Source organism: Anas platyrhynchos, chromosome 1 (assembly GCF_047663525.1).
Source record: "Anas platyrhynchos isolate ZD024472 breed Pekin duck chromosome 1, IASCAAS_PekinDuck_T2T, whole genome shotgun sequence".
In the NCBI taxonomy this organism is placed as follows: domain Eukaryota; kingdom Metazoa; phylum Chordata; class Aves; order Anseriformes; family Anatidae; genus Anas; species Anas platyrhynchos.
The window spans coordinates 38,801,570-38,821,472 of NC_092587.1; the positions used below are offsets into that span (position 1 = coordinate 38,801,570).

At 39.2% G+C, this 19,903-nt stretch overlaps 1 protein-coding gene across 1 annotated transcript in view; it reads left to right on the forward strand.

Annotated features, from left to right (window-relative positions):
* The window catches only part of TRHDE (thyrotropin releasing hormone degrading enzyme), a 207,427-nt gene that overhangs the window by 5,842 nt on the left and 181,682 nt on the right, over positions 1–19,903 (forward strand). Inside the window, exon 2 of the mRNA XM_027455444.3 lies at positions 127–400. Within this exon, the coding sequence (XP_027311245.2) occupies positions 127–400 (274 nt within the window). The remainder of the gene's footprint in view (positions 1–126; positions 401–19,903) is intronic.

The window sequence follows — 19,903 nt, forward strand, 5'->3', positions numbered from 1 at the left end:
GTACTGTACTGTTGCATTTGTTGTTAAACCACAATAGTCAAGCAATGTTGTATTTAGTGTGTCTGTGAATAGAGTGCTGGTCACAGTCGGTAACAGCTTTGTTGTTTTTTTTTGCCTCTTTTCCAGGTTTCTTGGTGTTACGCAGTTTTCTCCTACTCATGCCAGAAAAGCCTTTCCTTGCTTCGATGAGCCCATCTACAAGGCCACTTTCAAAATCAGCATCAGGCATCAAGCAACTTATATATCTTTGTCCAACATGCCAGTTGAAACTTCTGTTTTTGAAGAAGATGGATGGGTTACAGATCACTTTTCGCAGACCCCTCTCATGTCTACGTATTACCTAGCCTGGGCAGTGTGCAATTTTACGTACCGGGAAACTGTCACCAAGAGTGGAGTAGTTGTAAGTATTTATGATGTTGTACACACATTTTCTAACTTTGAAAACCCTTGCTTTTTGTAAGGGATCATGACATCAAATACTTAACCTTTTTGATTAGCATTCCTAAAATTTGGCAGTTTATTTAATGATGGTGTGTACTGCTTGTGGCCTTTTCTAAAGGTTTATCATGGTTGGAAAGGGCCATTAGGGTTGGAAAAGACCTCCAGGATCATCTGATATAACCGTCCCCCTACCACCAATGTCACCCACTAAACCATGTCCCTAAGCACCAGGTCCAACCTTTCCTTAAACGCCCCTGATGCCACCACCTCCCTGGGCAACCTGTTTCACTGCCTGACTGCTCTTTCTGAGAAGAAATTTCTCCTAATTTCCAACCTGAACTTCCCCAGGTGCCACTTGAGGCCATTCCTTCTAGTCCTATCACTAGTTATTTGTGAGAAGAGGCCAACCCCCAGCTCCCCACAATGTCCTTCCAGGTAGTTGTAGAGAGCAATAAGGTCTCCCCTGAGCCTCCTCTTCTCCAGACTAAAACCTGAAATATAAAATTTTTGATTTGTTCAATACTTCTTGTAATTGATTAGCTTAGTAGGTGTGTCTGCCTCATGAAATTTTAAGCTTTCAGGTATGCCTTTTCACTTTACTTTGATTTTCTGAGGAAGTTTTCTCTTGTTTTTCCTACAGCCTTTTCAATACTAGTATTTGTTGGACTTTATTCAAAGAAAACAGTAATACTGGAAAGGTTTCTAGTCTTCTTCCTTTAGTACTGACATGACCCTTGGTATGCTGTGTGCTAACTTGAGAGGCCAATAAAGTACTTCATATCATAGGGCATGCTTTAGAGCAGGACTTTACATCCTATCTGCTTCCTGTGGAGCTCCAGGTTGGTGGAAGCACTGACTTTCTGGAGCTGTTGTTTCTAAATATGGCATGGTTCCAAGAAGTATGTCATGAAAAAACAAGGGGAAAAATCCTTTATTTATGTCAGTTTTGTTTTTGTTTACAAATATCAAGCACAGAACTGTATAACAAGCCAAAATATACATGAGAAATGCTGTCAGCTTAATAGAATATTTCACAGTGCTGTCATCTTGATTTTACAGGTGTACATACAGAGAAACCCTTCCTTCGTAGTTTCTGTGAATAACAAATTTGAGCTACTTTTGGAAGCACGGGGCTAGGCTGGAGTTTTAACTGTGTGCCTGAGCAAAGTGGATTTTTAAATTTGTGCTTCTGCAAATGCTCTATAAATTTGTGCTGTAGCCTGGGGGCATAAGGAAGGGCTGCAGGCCTCCTTTCCGTGGTTGATCAAGACATGAAATGTCTCCTTAATCACTTTTAGCTAGCCTAAGCATTCAGCTGCTGTAGAAGGAGCTGATCCCACCCTCTCTGAGCCAAACATTTTCTTAGCCTTCTTGTGCCAGCACTCACCTCTGCACAGCCGTACAATATGGCTGATAACTGACCTGAAAAAAAAAAAAAGGAAGTGTGTGAATATGTTTTCAGCCAAATCAGTTCTTTGCCCCTGCTTTTTGTGTGACTTCCTGAGACCTAGTATGGATTCAGGGCTGTGCTGAAGATGAGGGAGGGTAGATTCAGACCTTTTTATTGGTAACCCTCATTTAGGTCATACTGAAGTTATGAGGAAATTTTTTTATCACTGAAACGGCAGGGTAGGACACCGGGGAGCCCTTTCATATAATGGCCAACAGACTATGACACTGTCATTTTATCCCACTGAAGGGGAGGGAGAAGCATGGCTAGGAAGTGATTCTCTGGGATGATTTACCCTAGGAATGTAAGAATGTTGGAACTGCTGAAGCCATGCTTCCACTCCCAGTGGTCATCTGTGGTGGCTGAGCTGGTCTTGTACCTCACTGTTACCAAAGAGGAAAGGCTCCTAGCTTTTTCTGATTGGGACCTGCTATTCCTTCCCATGCAGCAGCTCTGGGGCTAGCTGAACCATTAGTTGAGCTGATTTACTGATTTCAATCATTATCTTGAAAAATGAAAGCATTATTATTATTATTATTATTATTATTATTATTATTATTATTATTATTATTTTAAACCAATAAGTTTCTCTGTCAGTTCAGTGAATTAATTTAGAAAAAGATCGCACAAATGCCAGTGCAAAGAAGTAAGAACAGAGAATGGTGGAGCTGATGCCTTGTTCTTAGTGCTGCTAGCTGCAGATTGATTAACTGGACAAGAAGTATTGCTCTTGGGATGAGAAACTGGTTGCCTCTGGCTGTTGTAGTAGTTGGAAGACTGAGCTAAGTAGAACAGGCTAGGATTTAAGGCCATTTCTTACGCCTTATCAATCAGTACCTAAGCAGACTTCTATCCAGGTAGGAGTTGATGATCTTCGTGGTAATGTACTCTTCCTGCTGAAGGATTTGGTCTTAAGCTAAGAATGATCTGTTATTCCTCTGCTTTAGCAGACAGTGGTTGCTTGAGTTTCTCCTTGAACTCCTGTAAAATGGAAGTTTTTGGTGTATGCTGTAGTAGCTTGGTCTTATGTTCCTTGCTCTGTAATACAATGTAACACTTGCAAGCTCATCATGCATGATACTCCTGTGCTATCTCACTCTTGACATGTCCTATAGTAATCTAAAAAACAGTTGCAAGCAGTTCAACTTCCAACATCAGTGTAAGCGAATACATGCAAGATGAGGGATGAACCATGAATTTGAAAGACACAGCCTACTTCCTTTTCGCCATAAGGAGAATCTTGTGTTCTAGTAGCATTATTTGCAGCTCATATGCTGTAGACTTCTGCTGCTTTTGGATATTTGATATCCTGAAGACAGAAGCATGCTCATGTCATATAGACAATAACTGTTACTTTTTGCTCTTCTGATATTTGGCAAAACTGTTCTCAAGTCTTTAGATTTAAGAGGAATCCAAAGAGAACGTAAAGGATTAATTTGGTAGGAATTTGTGGCTACTGAGGCCTCGGTTATGTTTGAGTCTTTCTTCAGCACGTGCAGGACATACATATGTAAGTTCACTCCTCCAGCCAGACTAAGCTGCACAGAACTTTGTGCCAGCAGTTGCACAAATTAGTAGATCATCTTGTCAAAGACCGGTAGGCCAAAAGCCTATATATTTTGAAATGGTCTCTTATTCCATAAAATTCTCTAAGTCTAGAGTTGTACCTCTTGTTTTTTTTTTCATAGTGTCCCTACTTCAGAGATATATTAATGTCACAGGAATGCCAAAATAGTTTACAATGAATTACTGGTTAAATATATTTTGCCATTTTTCAGTTTGTCAGTGGTCTGTTCATCTTGTTCAGATTTGTTGAAAGAGTATCTTTTACTGTATGAACTTACGGTAAACAGTTTAGAGCTGGGTTTGTTTGGATGAACTGCTGAGGTAAGCCATCTTTTCATGACTTTTATATTGCAATCCCAGGAGTTTGTGTACATTACCTAGGTGAATTTTTGAAATTATCTGAACTCCTGGGACATGCAATCTAAACTTCTGAGTTTCCCCTGAAGTTGCTTTCTTGCTCCAGTATCCATGGCAAGTCAACATAAATGTAAGAAAAAAATAAGTTATCTCCTAATAATAAAGGAATGTTCAAGAAAAAGAACCTAACCCCCATGATGAAGCATTTTGATGGGCAGTTTCTTGCATGGAGGAACCTTTCTTCAATTAATGCAACGTACATTATACTTACTCTGTAGACCCCTAAAAGATTTCAGCTTGCATGTACTTTTGCTTTCATTTTTGTGCTTTTGTGAGCTTGGTTTTGGTTCACAAAATGTTTGAAGAGCATTGGGGAAAATGTCTTTTCAGATTTTGAAAGCATGCTAATTTTTAAAATCTCATCTCTCTTTCAGCTGACCAATCTTACTAAACTGCTGTGGTCAAGGGTAGATAAACTCTCCAAGGAATAAAAGAAACAGTGGTATTAAAAGCAGGTTTGTTCTTCAAAAATGATTACATGTTAACTGTTCATTTTTTTCTCAAAGAGTGACGTTGATGTCAAAATTAACCTTTACCTAAGCATGAGATTCAAATACATACCATGTTATAAAGACAAGTTATGCTTTGTCCAAGCACAGCTCTGTGTATGTAAATCACTAGCATAACTCCTTAGTCCATATGGGCCTGATCAGAATCAGAATCCCTTATAGAGCAGATAATTTAAAAGCAGATAATTATAAAATATTACATATAATATTAATTATATTATATATTATTAATATATAACATTAATTATATTATATTATTAATATATAATATTATTAATATCATTAATTAATATTATATATTATATATATTATATATTATTTTATATAATTATAAAATATTATATATTATAATAAATAAAAGCAGAATTGCCTTCTTATGTGCATTACAGTTATATACTTTGTTGCTCAGATTCATCTGGGACTACAAGGAATTATTCATATCATTGGTACTGCCTTTTCTGAGTGCAGCTTGATTCCTGTGGAAGGGACTGAGGTGCAGATACCTTTTCTGTTGTGGGCTAGGGAGCAGTGTAGCTCTACCAGGGTGCTTCCTGGGGTAATGTTACATTGATAGAACAGGGACATCCTTATGGGCTTAGCTGATCTTTGTATAGCTTTCTACTGCACTGCAGCTGTGCCAGCTGTAGTTGGTGAAAATCATGGGATCTGCGTATTGTCATCTTTGCACAGTGAAATAATCGAGAAGACTCTGCTTACCTTCACATGCTTGTTTGTTTTTACTTGTGTGTTGCGTTTCCTAATCGCACCTCATACGTATGTTCTTTGTCAGTAATTCTTAAAAGCAAGACATTGCTGACTGCATTTTAATGTCTGGCATATCATTTCTGCATCTCTTCTCCTCACTGTTGTCTTTATTTGTCTTTTCCATCCACCAGGCATTTTCCTACTGTTGTAGCTTCATTTTTTCCCTATCTGGATTGATTTTTACTCTACTTCATGTTAAGCTGTGCTTCTATTCTCCAAGCCCTCTGTTTCTTATTGTTCTGTAGTCAGATGAACATAAAAACTCCCTATCTCCTGCACCTGTCTCATAGGTTATTTTTCTTCTTTGCTTTTTTTTTTTTTCTCTGCTAATTCTTTCTCTTTCAGTTAGTGGAAGGAGTGAGTGCTCAGGGACAGAGTGTATCAGTGGAGATGAATGCATTGCTGGAAAGAGATGTTTCAGGGAGATTCATCTTCTATCATTCTTCTGCTGTGAATGGGGTGTGGAGATAACTATGGAAATGAAGTGACAACTTGCAGCTTTAAAGCGTATGGTTCTTGTCAGGGCAAATATCTGCTAGAAAGAAAAAGTGTGTGGCAAGGAGTGGATTCAGGAAGAGTTCTGGGTCAAAGGGTTAGAAGAGCATGTGCAGGTAGTGCTGGAGCTGGTGATAGTGATTAGCAGTTGAGAAGTGGCTGGCAGACTGGGTGATGATGACTGGGAGGAGGAATGCTGATGGAGGGGAGTGCTGGAACAATAATTTTGCATGGTTTCACTTTGGCTGCTCCCGCTCCTATCCAAACTGGTCATAGCATATGTTGCAGGACTGGCAGTGTGTGGGCCTGACCAGAGCTTATTCTGTTGTGCAGGGTAAGTCCTTCACTTGGTGTCTGAATCCATGCACATGACATTTTAAGGAGAGCTCTACGGCTGGGTGGGTCTTGATTTTAGTTTTATTAAACATTACTGTACAGTCATCAGTGCTGAGTAATTTGTCATGATACAGAGAAAGACCTTGAGGCTAAGAAAGATCTATGAGAAGAGGCAACTGGAAAAAGGCCAAGCTTTATTGCACTGCTGTTATTGTGTTATTGTTTTATCTCAGACATAATTAGATCACAAGCTCCTGGTTAGTAAAGATCTTAATTCAGTACTTTGGTACGGCTAAGTCTTATCCTGGCCAGTGAGGTGGAGCTGTTATAATCTGGCTAAAGGAAAATAAGATAATTACTGCTTCCATGGTGCTAACTGGTTTGCAGAGAGTCCACATCAGTGTCTCTGCAGTGAATTTTGTTAAGCTTGTGTTTGGGAGACTCCCTCAGTTTGGCATCACTGAAATAGATAGATCTCAAAAAGGGCACCAACGCAGGAGTAGTCACTTGCTTCTGCACATGTGAAAAATTCTTCTTGCCTGGAAAGGGCCTGTGAATGAAGTCGCATAAGCAGAGGTAGGTCAGGATCAGTGAACATCACACAGCTCTTGTTTCTTTAGGTTCAGTGCCATATGAGCATGGCTTTGTACTTGTCCTTAAGACAGGAAGAAGTGTCATAACTATTCATGAGATGCTGAAGAGCTTGTCTGGGCATTCCTTCATGTGCAGGGCAGTTTGCCTGAAGTCTGGGCGATCAGCATGAGGAGACTGAAGGCATGATTTTCATTAATAGTTAAACAAACAAACAAACAAAAACAAAGGTTGAACAACAGCTCAGAATAACTTTATCTAGTGGGTTCCATCATTTGTTAGTTGCTAGAAAAAAACAAAAAACAACCAGCAAACATTAGTTCTCTCTAAAATAATCCATGTCTATTGTGTGGTCCAGCCTGTAGCTTTTAGAAAATTATTCTATATTTGAAAAATATATTAATATTTGTAGGTAATAGCAATAATGACCTCAAGACCAATCATTTTCTGTCAGTTAATGACTACCTGGGTTAAAGGCCTGAGGCTCTGCCTTAGGCCCTCTCTTCAGGTGCTGGTTATTAGCTGCCAGCAAATAGTCTCTCCATCAGTTATTATTTATTAATCAGCATTGAAGCAATTACATACCAGATAGTTTTTTGTGGGTGAGCAAATTGGCTACGGCAGAATGATTTAGCTATCAAAAGTGGAATTAGTCCTCAATTAAAATTAAGTTTTCTTCCTGTGCAACCTAAATTTTACCGGGCTTCAAAGTTGAGCTCTGCTTTCTAAACTTACCTAATATGTAAAAAGTAACTTTTGTTAGCCCATCACTCACCACTGGGAGGCCACACATGTATCTCTGATAAACGGATAGCAGCAGCTAATGCAGGAAGCACCAGGCTTATTTCTGAAGCCTGATACGATGCTGACTTTTAACATTGTCCTCAAAGGCTGTTATGATAATGATATGATGATACTCATTAATTTCTGGTCATCACCACAATTGTCCTGCTTCCCCTGTGGGAAAAGAATTTTTCAAACAATTGAAAAAGAAAAATGCATGTCACAAAGAATGTGATGGGAGTTATGCAGTTATATGGAGCTAGAAAAGCATACACACATATGAACAAATTAGTTGTTTGTGCTTTTTTTTTTTTTTCTTGTATGAAATTTCCTCTGTAGTAACAGCAGTAAAGGCTGGCTCTACAAATACTTTTTTACCCACTTCAGCTCTTACTATTGTGAATTGTTTAGTTAAGTGGGAAGCCCTAGTACATTAGTAATCCAAAGAAATTGAAGAAATTGTAGCCTTTCTAGATTCACCACATCAATATTTGTTTACCCATTCTGTTTCTTGTATATTGAAAGTGACTTTTTGTTTATTAATTTTTAAATACTGTAGCTACAAAATATGCCAAAACAAACAAAAACCTATGTGATCAGCATTCATGCTAAACTGAATATGCCAGGGAATCCGTTAGAAACATAAATTGCAAACTTGCAATCCATTGTTATTGATTTCTGGTTGAATTTGCAAGTTGAATGCCCTAGGAAAACACTGCACATGTATTGTGCTTACTCCTTTTAAAAAATGTTCTTGGTCAGCACTTGTAGTACATGCAGTATTTAAATGCGATATTTATTTTATTAACAAATTCTCAGCTGTACTCTGAAAAGAATATTATTGAGTTGAAAGGCTTGAGTTTGGGAATATCCTGTTCTGTTTTGTTTTTGGCTGGGAAGATCAACCTTAAGTATCTGGTGGTAGTGAGACAGATAATAGCAAGAAGACTTTTTGGGGAAAAAAAAAGCACAACTTGGTCTCTTAATTCATGGTTAATTCACAGGCTTGCAATAACAGGGAGTGGAGAGAGAAGCAGTGCATGTGATTTTTGTGACAAGCGTCAGCCCAGGAGCTTGCCTATAAATCAGTGCCTTAGAGAGCATTGCTGCATCTGAGGTTGATTCTGCCTAATGACAAGAAAGATAGGTCCAGGACTCTTAGTACTTCTTTGCTATTTGCTTACAGGAGTAGATAAAGTCCCTGGAATTCCTTACATTTCCAACATCGTGAGTGGGAGAAGCGAGGAAAGACTGTTTCATTTTCTTTTCATGGCCTAATGAGCATATGCTTAGTAGTATGTACTGTGACAACGTAACTCATAGTGAAGCCTGAACAATCTATCTGTGCTCTGCTTTCTGTGCTACATTATTTTATGTTTTCGTATGCCTCTTATGTTCTGCTGTCATATTTGACTTCATTAACTTATTCATTGAGGTCCCTGTCCTTGGCATCAACATGAATTCTGCTTTCTGACACCCACTGAAGTACTAAGACTCTATTAACATGTTACTGTAAGAGTCATGCTCTTCCTAGAAAAGCAAAAATGAAGCATTGAACAATCTGTAGGAGGCATCTCACTGCAGGACAACATAAAGGTACATGCATTCCTGCACCAGCCTGAACACCTGTCAGTCAAACCAGCCTTATCCTGCATACCCACCATAGTCACTGCTCTGTGGAGTGAAAATGGATTACTGAGGCAGGTGTCTTAGTTGACATCTAGCTGAGTGACAGATACAGTATTTTTGAAGGAGGAGAGTGATGTGTACTTTTATTTATTTATAGACAAGACTCTCTTCCAGGGTTTAGGTAAGTTTTAATCATATTTTTCATACAGAAACTAGAAATTTAGCCTATTTGTTTCCAGTTTTTATAGCCATCTCATTTTAGAGATTCATAACTCTTGCCAGTCTAACCCCTCAGTTTTTGACAGTCACGTATCTGTAACATTCACCTTGTAGGCTAGCCTTTTACCTGATTTTTTAGTGTTGGAAAACCTCCACAATGTTCATCCTATTTTTGCTTTATCTCTGTATTTTTTTTTTTTTTTTTGCTGCCCGGAGTGTGGGAAAGGCTCTCTGGTTTGTGATGTTACGCCTGTTTGTACTCGTAGAGGATCCAGCCAGTTTATTTGGTTTTACATGAAGGTGTCCGTAGTGTTAATGACACTTTCGATTTTTCCAGTTGGGTGCTTTCACACTTCAGGTACATGCTCAGAAGGTTTTTATCAGATGCTGGCATAGCACAGCTTCATAGTGTGAACATGCTTTTCCAGGGCTGGAGAAGTCTGGCTGCATTGGTTTATGTGTTCCTCCCTGCTGCTCTCAAAGGAGGTCCTTTGCACAGGCTGAACTCTGCCACTGTGGGCATCACTGTGGGGACTCTTACGTGCCTTGCAGGTGGTGGTTTCATTCTTGAATCTATTATATCTCTCATGGTGGCTGCTGAAGTGCTTGAGCACAGCACACAGCCCCTTCCCCTGGCACCCATCTTGTACAGCAGGACAGGGACAGGTGGCAGAGAACCAGCTGCTTTGGCTAGGCTCCACGGAATGATACCCTTAGGAAATCTTCGGCTGCTCCTTCCTGGCAGCTTTCTGTCTGTTCTGTGCTGTTGAGACATAGCAAGAGCAGCCAGAGATGAGAACTGAGCCCGTTATCTTCTTATTTGGAACAGCATAATTTGAAAGCAGATTATGTTTCTCTTTGAAAGGTAAATGACCTAATGTGTATTAAAAAAGTTATCCCGCAGTGGATTATCCCAAAAAAATATTTAGCGACACGTTTTGTTTAACAGCATGCAGTGGAGCTGTGTGGCGGTTTGGGACAGAACATGAAGGCTAATAATGTTATTTGAAGTGACTACAGCTAGGGAGGGCCTAAGAAGCAGGAGGTAGTTATTAGCATTCATTGGGGGCACCTCTGGGAATACCCACACTTTCTCCCGTCCTGCCCCCCATTTCTCAAGAGCAGCAAGCAGTTTGGTAGTCATGGCAGCTTGGAACCTCAATTAGAGTTTGTATCCTCAGGACAGCAAGCAGTACCTTGGTTTGCAAAGATAAAAGAAGGGAATAAAGGGTGGAGGAGGAAGAAAGAAAGCGAATTCCTATGGAATAATTTCAAAGAAAGAAGTATACTTTCTGAATCATTCACGAACTGCATATGTGCTTCTTGTAGTTCTCAGTCCTCTGGCTAATTAGATCACAGTCCATGGTTGAACAACAGTAGATCACGCTGTGGGTTTTACTTTACTGAAAAGTTCCTGTATGTTAAAAATTTGATAGTGTTGCTTTGGAGTAAGTTCATTGTTTCCTTTTAAGTACCAGGAGAAGAAAAAGGAGACTGATTTATACCTGATGAGAAAATTTGATATATATCTAGTTTTTAGTCTGACCTGTGTAATTTAGGTAGAAGACTGGTTTGTATGTGGGAATGTCAATGAGTGATAATGTACCGCTTCATATAAAATCGTATGTATAAGTGTGTATACATGCATAAAACAAATACTTAAATATTTGGCTAACACTGTTGACAGAGAAGATGTAAATAAGGATTTTGCAAAGACTAAAGGAATAATTTCCCTCATCTGCTATCCTAGTTCTTACTACGAAAGGAATATGTATTATTTCTTCTCCATTCCCTTTGTTTCTTTAGAAGAATGTAGCTGGGGCTTCTTCTGGAAACCGAGACTTTTCTCAGGTTCTCTGAGGTTTAGTTAGGTTTCTCCATGGGGCTGTGGTCTTTGGTATGCTTTATTGTGACCTGCTGTTTTACCTACCTTTGAAATATGGAGTGGTATTTGCTTTTAGTATGTAGTTTAAAAATACTGAACAAACAAAACAAAAACAAAAAGCCACCAACCAACTACAATGAAAAGCCCCGCCCCCCCCAATACGACAAAAAACCACCAACCAACTACAATGAAAAGCCACCCCCCCCATTTATTTTTCTTTAATATGCAGAAGATTCTGAAATACAGTAGCCTCTAAGTTTTCTATGCAAAAGTGTTATGCCTGTTGCTGTCACGGATAGTGATGAATATACTAAAGTTAGTGGGCCTCAACATAGAAGAAAGATGACTTCCTTGGGAGTGTGTGATAGCTTGGTTTAGTAAAGAGAGTTTGAAACTTGTGTCTCTCTATCATGTAGCTTGTGGTGATCCACAGAGGATTGGTCATTCTGGGTTGCCATAGGAATTTTTATATAATTTGTCTGCCAAGAAAAGTTGCATCAGCTTCTGGCCATGATAAACCTTTTAAGGCATACAGAGAAGATACGTTGGTAGCTTGGAGTTAAGAACCTAGTATGAACCTTTTCAAAACTGTGATGTGAAAAGCATAACGAGACTTGAAAAAGTGAAAGGGGATGAAGAAGGCTGACTCTGAGAAAGCCTGGGACTCATCACTATGAAACAAATTCAAAACACCTAACTAGCTCATATGGGAGAGCTGCTTGAGCAGCAGAAAAAGTTCAGAGAAAGCATAATTTAGGTATGGAAATTAAGATTTGTAATTTGTGTGGTTACAATAGGGCACATTATTAACACTTGTCTTTAAAACAAAATACTTTGATGAGTCACACATGACTGGGAATGATTATGCTACCATGAAGTACTGTGAGGATAAAAAGGATTGGTGAATCATAGTGCAGCTGGTAGAGTTGCCTGTTTTCATAGTTCTGTTATTCAGGGATGGATGGGTAAGAAGAAATATCCTGAGTAGTCTTATATATATACATATATATATATATGTATATGTATATATGTGTATGTATATATGTGTATATATATATGTGCTTTAGCAGCATTTGAAGTATTTACATGTATTTAATTATTCAGTCTACTCCCTAATTGAAGTCATCAGTACAATAATACCTTGCAATACCTACCTGAGAAAGTCTAGAAAAGAACAAAACTAATTTCTGTACAGAACCTATCTGCTCTGAAAAATGCTTCCTTTCTAATGCAGAGATTTATTGCTGCTTGGGTGTTTTCATAAAGTTGAATTACTATAATGGTTATGGTAAACATTTATAAGTTGAAGTGCTTTTCTGTAGTTATTGAACTACTTCAGCTAAACTTGTACATATTGTACCCTCTATCACCTAACTCTTAACCATAGATTTTTGTGTCTTTGTCTTTCTTCTTCCATGGCTGCCTTGTAGCATCTAGTCAGTTCAGATTCATTGTCCTTTCAAGTCCAAGGACTCCTGTGTTTTCAATAAAGCAGGACAAGTTCAAGTAATGTTGATGAACTTTAGATTACACCGTCATGTTTTATATAATGCATTGCAGCTGAAAGCTGCTGCAGAATGGAGTTTTCTCCTCCCCTCCCTTGCACACTTTTGCTATATCATTTGTATTGGATCTAATGGTCAGTGGCTAAACAGTGAGCCTGTTCAGTGCACTAATCTAAAGTGAAACTGCCAAGAAAATTTAATAACCTTTTAACTGAACCATCTTACCCAATATGTTGGTAGTCCATGGACCCAATTTGGGAAGAGGTGGAAATGCACGACTGCCCTTTTTAGTGATACGCTATCACAATCATGGGAGTAATTGCAACATAAAACTCTCTATACAATTATTTGGGGAATCTCTGACTGTCACACTTTCAAATTCAACCTGCTCTGATTATTACTTGAAGTTAATTCCAGGTGCTTGGTATGTGTTGATTACAAGTGGGGCCCTCCACATGAGAGAGGTGTTTCTACCATTTTATTTATCTGTACCTCACCTTCCTGTTTATTAAGAACCCACTACAGTTATTTCCTGGAGCCTAATTGGCTTGGTCACATTAGTTGGAAAAATAAAACCTGTATTTTTCACCAGGAAGAAGTATTGTTCAAGGGTCCCAGGGCCAGAGCTGGCCTATAAGTCATGTGTTGGATTACACTGAAATATTGTTTTCAGTCTTTTCAAAAACATTCCTATTGTAAGAACATCTACAGAGGATGATATTTTGTCCTGTCCTGTGTGGAGACTAGTTTTGAGATGACAACCAATGGACTATTACACCTCGACTCCAGCTACTAGGGACCTTGACCTGGAATTATACAAGGGCCACTAGTTTAGTAGCCACCAAAGGGCCTTCTATGAATGTACATCATCCATTTGGGAAACTTGCACTTTGCTCTCACAGCAGTTGGTTGCAACAAGATCTGTATTTTACATACATGTCTATTGTCGTAAATGCATTTATTCCGCATATTCATTGGCTGCCTCTTTTGTCGCAAGGATCAGTGACTGGTTGTTCTTCATTTGCATCTTGTGCACCAGCCCTGGTTTTACAGATGGTTTAGCTGTCCTTTTTCAGAACTCAGAAGTACTTAATCTGTCCTTGCATGGGATTCATTTCCCATCTCTTCTTATTCTTATCACCCTTCTCTCTGCCTTTTAAGTTCTACAGTGTCTGTTTTGATATTCTGAACAAGAGAGAGGGGTGGTGCCACAACTGCCTGCAGTGCTCAAGGTTTATATATGTGAGTTTGTACTGTCGCATAATGATGTTTTGTTTTTTATTCTTTTCTTAATCAATTGTAACAGTCTGTTTGCCTACTGAATATCTGCTGAGCACTGAGCTGACATTTTCAGGGAGTGACTCCAAGAATTCTTCCCTGAGTTATAGCTAATTTAGACTCCATTACTGTATATGTATAGTTATGGTTATTTTTGCCCATTTGCATTTCTCTGCACTTACCAGTGTTGAATTTCATCTGCCATTTTATCAGCCAGCCACTCAGTATCATGAGATCCACCTGCAGCTTTTTGTACCTATGACTATTCCGAATAATTCTGTACAGACTGCACCCTTTTCTGATTATGTGTCCGTGTCAATTCTGGATGCATTCCTTATTGCTTATCTGTGATGGTGCAGCAGAAGAGTTTATGACTAGCAAGAAAATGCCAGCTGCATATTCTGTTTTGTGGCAGAAAACTTTCAAAAAACTTTACTGGAAAGTCTTGCTGAAAAAGATTTTGACAGTGTAATGCTACATAGGCCTGGACAGGTGAAAAGAGAATATAAAGTTTGTTACTAGGAGTCATAGGTAATTAGGGTTCAGGTCACTGCTTTGTGACAAGTATAGTAACATTAAAAATTGCAAGACAGTTGTCATGACTGCCATCTATAGTACTTTTTGAGTGTATTTTAGTCAGATGCAGCTGGCTGAGCATAGGTGTATCTGTTTTGGAATATTCTGAATCACTTTTAGGCTTCTATTGCCTCTGTTGAACAGATCTCTGTTGACATACAATGGAGACACAGACACCATCTTGTATGCAGACATACATCACAGAGACCTTTGGGACCTGAAAGACACCTGAGGTTTCTGCTTTTTGAACCATCACTGTAACCACAAGCTGTAGTGTTGTGGTTATAATTCTGCTATATAGGATTTGAACAAATCCTAGGATATGGAACATTCCGCTTTATTTCAAAAGGAAGGTGTTGTCTGACATGACATGAAATACTTTACTCTTGTTTTGGTAGGACACAGCATTATGACAAATTAAAGTCAGTACTGACAAATTAAGAATGGCAAGTTTGGCTTGTGAATTGCAAAAGTCAGTTGTTTGCGCGCTCCTAGTGTGATGCTTAAAGCCTAAGTCCTAGAAGACCAGGAAGATTTTTTTCTTTATATTTTGTATTTTCATGATTTTAGGAGTTTTAGGAGATGGTGGTGATCTGCAAATGTAACAAGTCAAAAAAAAAAAAAAAAAAAAAGGAAATTTGTGGTTTTGATAGGTGGAAAACTTTTTGTATTGGTCACTTTAATTTTTTTGTTATAACATCCAAGACTGCAGAGACATGAAGGATTTTTTTTTTTCTTTCCCTTCTCCTCTTCCTAGCAAAGAGAATATTAGAACCATGAAAGACACATCATGTCATTGTCTGGAAGTCTTTCTTGTCTAGAGGAGGACAGCTAGTGAAATAAATAATCAGTTTCTATATATTTGGACAATGCTAAATATGCAGTTTCTGTGGGAACTCCAAAATGGAATAAAAGTTGGACCTTCCATACCTGAGCTTTTCATCTGAAAGAGCCTGTCTGTGGTTTTGTACCATTTTCTGCTCATCAGCATTCAGTAACACTGCAGGATAGAGGAAAAATACAGAAACATAAGAAAGAGAGATAAAAGGAGACTGGGAGCTGAAAAAAGATAAATGACTTTGCCGTCAGTACAGTATAATGAAAATCAAATCAGTGCTTGGCAATGCACAGTTGCCCAGTATGGCTAACCCCAGACAGGGTTTTAAGTAAAATATATGTATTTTGTATTTTATTCTTAAGTTCATATAAAGATAAATGACTTTGTTATTCATTGATAGCAGTGAAAATAGAGGTCCTGATTCTGTAAAGTCGTAAGAAAATGTATGACAGTGTTTAATGTCTGTTCAGTTACTGGCTTTGTGAGTAATGGAATTTTGTTGTAAAGGTAAGGCCTGTTACAGCCCCTCTTTGGTTTGTTCAGGTATCGTTAGCTGGGTATTTTGCAAGTGGGATACACTCACCTGAAAAGTGTAAAAGAATTGTTTGATAATACACACAAAAGATGCGTAGGAGTTAATGAGCTAGTAGGCTCAATGTTAGTGTGCTCATGGCTGCTGACAGGACACCTAAAGAGTCTCTGCTGGCCAGACAGGCAGCAGCCAGGAGGGAAAGAATTATCCTGCATTGCTCCTTTTGACAGACCCTCAGTGGTGCTGAGCTGCCATCTTCCACCAGCTCTGATCACACTGATGACGGGAGGTGGTGATTCCCAGTGGGGCCAGCTAAACTATCTTTTTATTTTTCCTCCTACTATGGTTTTATACCATCGTGTGTCGGTATTTTCTTCTTGAATCCCTAGATAAGCTGACTTCTGTCTGTAAGTTTCATATTTTTATCTGCCTGCAGACTTTCTCATACCTCTTCATTAGTTACACAGCTAGGTAATATCAGAGATGGAACTTGGAATGCAGACAGGTAAACCCCAGGGTGGTGAAACCAGTTACCAGAAAGGGTTATTGGTTACAGTGGTAGTATTCAGATGACCAAGTTACATTTGTAATTGAAAATAGTATAAAAATAATTTTAACAGACTTATTCTCAATCTGATTTTATCAAAATAAATAATAATAATACCTTTCCTGTGTTATTTGCAAATAATTTTCATAGTTCAAATTATTATGCATTGGTACAGTGCTACACTGTCTGTGGGAAATATACAATGGAAACATAATTCATTTTAGAACGCACTTATACTGGAATCAAAACAAAAAGGAATCCACAACAACTTTGAAAGAGTTTTGCAAACTTGCATTTTGTTCCAGATTGGATCTGACAATATATTTTTAATGAATGTAGTCTTGAACATCTGCAAACTGTTTGCAAGCTGGAATTTTCTTTTCGAATAGCTGACTGTGGAATCACAGACTCTATAATCACTGATGCTGTGTCTCCACAGTACCTATTTGCAATATAGTAATATAATAATCATAATAATAGCAATAATAAAATCCCTTCCCTCCCAGTTAAAATTCAGTGTTCTGGATAGCGTTTTATAGCAGTATAATGTGCTATATTGTTTATCATGGCCCACAGATGACTGCAAATGGCCTCCAATCCCCACGTACAGCTGAAAATATGCTTATTTTCTGAGTTGCTCCCTTCTACCTTCTTCATTTGAGTAAACAAATCCCGGAATCCCAAGTGAACAAGAAACGTCTGAACCAGAGATCTTTTTTTATGGTTTATATTAAAATGTACAAACCTGTCAGAGGCATTGTTTCTGTGACCACAGATTGAACTCGGGATACCACTAACTGTATCATGGGAGAGTTATAAATGAGCCAGGGTTGTTCACAGGGTCATATTCTTCTATCCCTTCCTGTACTTAAGGGCTTGAGTTGATATTGATATTGTTCTAGATTTTAAGTCCTTGAATACATCTATATGAATGCAGTGCAATGTACAACTAGGAGATCTACTGGTAAAGAAACCAGCAGAGGCAGGTAAAGCGACCACTAAGGTGAGGTGCAGAAACACCACTAATAAATTTAGAGGCTGTACGGTTGTGATCATGCTGCAATCATGGAAGTAAACACATCACAGATCAGGCATTTAAACATTGCAGTGTTCAGTGTAGACAGTCCCTTCATATTGTACTTGCTTTCTTGGCTCATCTTTCTAAGCTGCAGGGCCAAAAGGGAATGAAAGATATCAGATCATTTCTGTGCTATCTAATGTGAGTGGCTTAGAGTAACTTTATCTCTTTCCATAATTACGGAGCCCTCAGTGACCTAGGTGTTGGAGTTGGTTCCAAAATACCTGCTCTTTCTAGCATGTAATGATACTTCACTTTTTATGAACTCAAAGGCCAGCTATTAAATGGTTATTTTTTTTCATTTGATGCTATACTAGAAATTTCAGAATGCCTATTGCTCGAGAATCTTAAAACCCCTTAGCAATCTCAGCAGTAATGCTGAAGTAAAATCATCATTCAGAGCCACTTCTTAGGGTCTTGCGTGAGTGTGCTTGGCAGAGCATACGAGTGCATCAGTGAAACTTGGGTTGGAGAAGACCAATGGAGCAGCCTTTCCTGATCTGTGTGGTATGTGTCCAGATGCAGAAAATGATGGAAAAAAATGTGGAGAACGATGGCTTTTGAACTGACTAAAGCTATCGTACAGCTCATATGTGACCCCATTCCTGCGTTGGTGTAAAATGAAGCACATCTGTTCTTGTAGGGGGAGATGAGTAATCCTGAGCAGAGTACAGCTCAAGTACAGCATGGTGATCCCTTAATTGGTGCTGATATAGCTGCCTCTGGAACAAGAGTGGGACAGCAATGTCAGCAGAGCATCATGTCCCAGGTTGTTTACTGTGCTGTGAGTCGAGGCCTATTAGCTCAGGCACAGCTCAGCCTCTGCAGCACGCGTGTCTCCGTGTGATGCAGGACTGCATAGCGCAGAGATGCCAGCCCACCTGCCAGCTCCTCCATGCCCTGCTCTGCTCTGTAGGACAGCCTGAGCTGCTGCGGTGGTCACTCCTGTCTCCACGTGCCCTCTCCTCTGACAGCTCACAGCTTTCTGTGACCAAGCTCACCATAGTGATTTGTGGGTTGTTATTATTATTATTACTTGCCAGTAATGAGGTGTTTTCTTTCTGTTAGGAAGAAAACCAGAAGCGAAGTACCCAAGTAGTTGTTTAACATAATCTGTGACCTACTAACCTTCTTATTTTTTCATGAGCAAGCTGAGCAAAGATCAAATGCAGCTGTAGAAGTCCGAAGGCCTGTTTGCTTTTGTAAGTGTAATGCACAGAGGCACTTGGGAGCAGCTGCTGGCTGCGTGGTGTTCGGGAGGCCCTGAAGTGCATCAGCTGGGAGCTGGCTGTGGCATCGCTCCCCGAAGTTTAATCCTTTGGGGTGCTAATGATGGGATTGACTGGTCCTTGAACCAGGCAAGGCTTTCAACTTTGGCCTTTCTTTTCAGAAGGAATCAATCAGTGCTGTGAGCACAGAAACCAGCAGCGATGCTGCTCTCTGGGATTTCTTTCATGTTCCCTCATCGTCTTTTTTTTTTCTTTTTTTTTTTTTTTCCTCCCCCTATGTTCTGTCTAATAGGAGACAGTGGCTTTGAAAGACCCTCATGGGAAAAGCATAGTAGATAGCTTTTTGCTAGTGCCTCTAAAATACTTCAGAGCTTTAGGCAAAACTGGCAGCAGTTATTAGCCAGTGATATTTATACAGATGTTTTGCTTAGAAGCTTCTGGTAGCAGTTTCCTTCACTTCATAAGCAGATCTGAAGGGTCTCAACTGAGTATTAGCTTATACTTCTCTGCCTAGCACCTTCAGTCCTTGTTCCCTTTTAATAACCTTCTCCCATCCCCATGGCATTAGTTGCAGTTTGTGTCTTACAGAAGTCAAATTTTCAAGAGCAGACTCCTACTCCTCGCTGATACTTTTTGCAGATAATTTAAGTACAGAGGCTGTGGTGTGGGATCAGATCATTTGTCCTTCTCACCCACTGCCCTGCCAACAGCAGTCAAGAGCCAAAAACTTAGAAAAAAGCTGCTGGAGGGCTGTTGTGAAATACACTGAACCTAGAGAAAGCTTCCAGATAAAGTCCCCACTTTATCCTTTACAGTGCTTATATCCCATGAAAGCTTCCAAATGATTTTACATTTGTCCATGTCAATACCCGCTGAAGTGTGGAAATGCACTTGCATTCTGCCCATACGCTGTTGATATTGCTTGTAATAACTTGTTTTAATGTTTGTTAATATGGATACCTGCAGGTGCAAATCCTCCGGCTGTAAACAGTTTATTCTGTGGGTATGGATAAGATGAGAGCAAATAAAGCCTGCCATTTTCAAGGTTTGCCTGGTGCTGTGCAGTTAGGGTATTTCTCATGAGAGGGAATGTTATCTTAGGCTCAAAGAAAGTGTTAAAAAGAAAGACTAATGAAGCTGTTACACTGACATGAATGTCAGCTGGAAGCTAAGCAGGGGAATAGCTTTCTGCATCAGCTGAGAAAAGAGAAGGAAGACCTGTTCAAACAGCGGC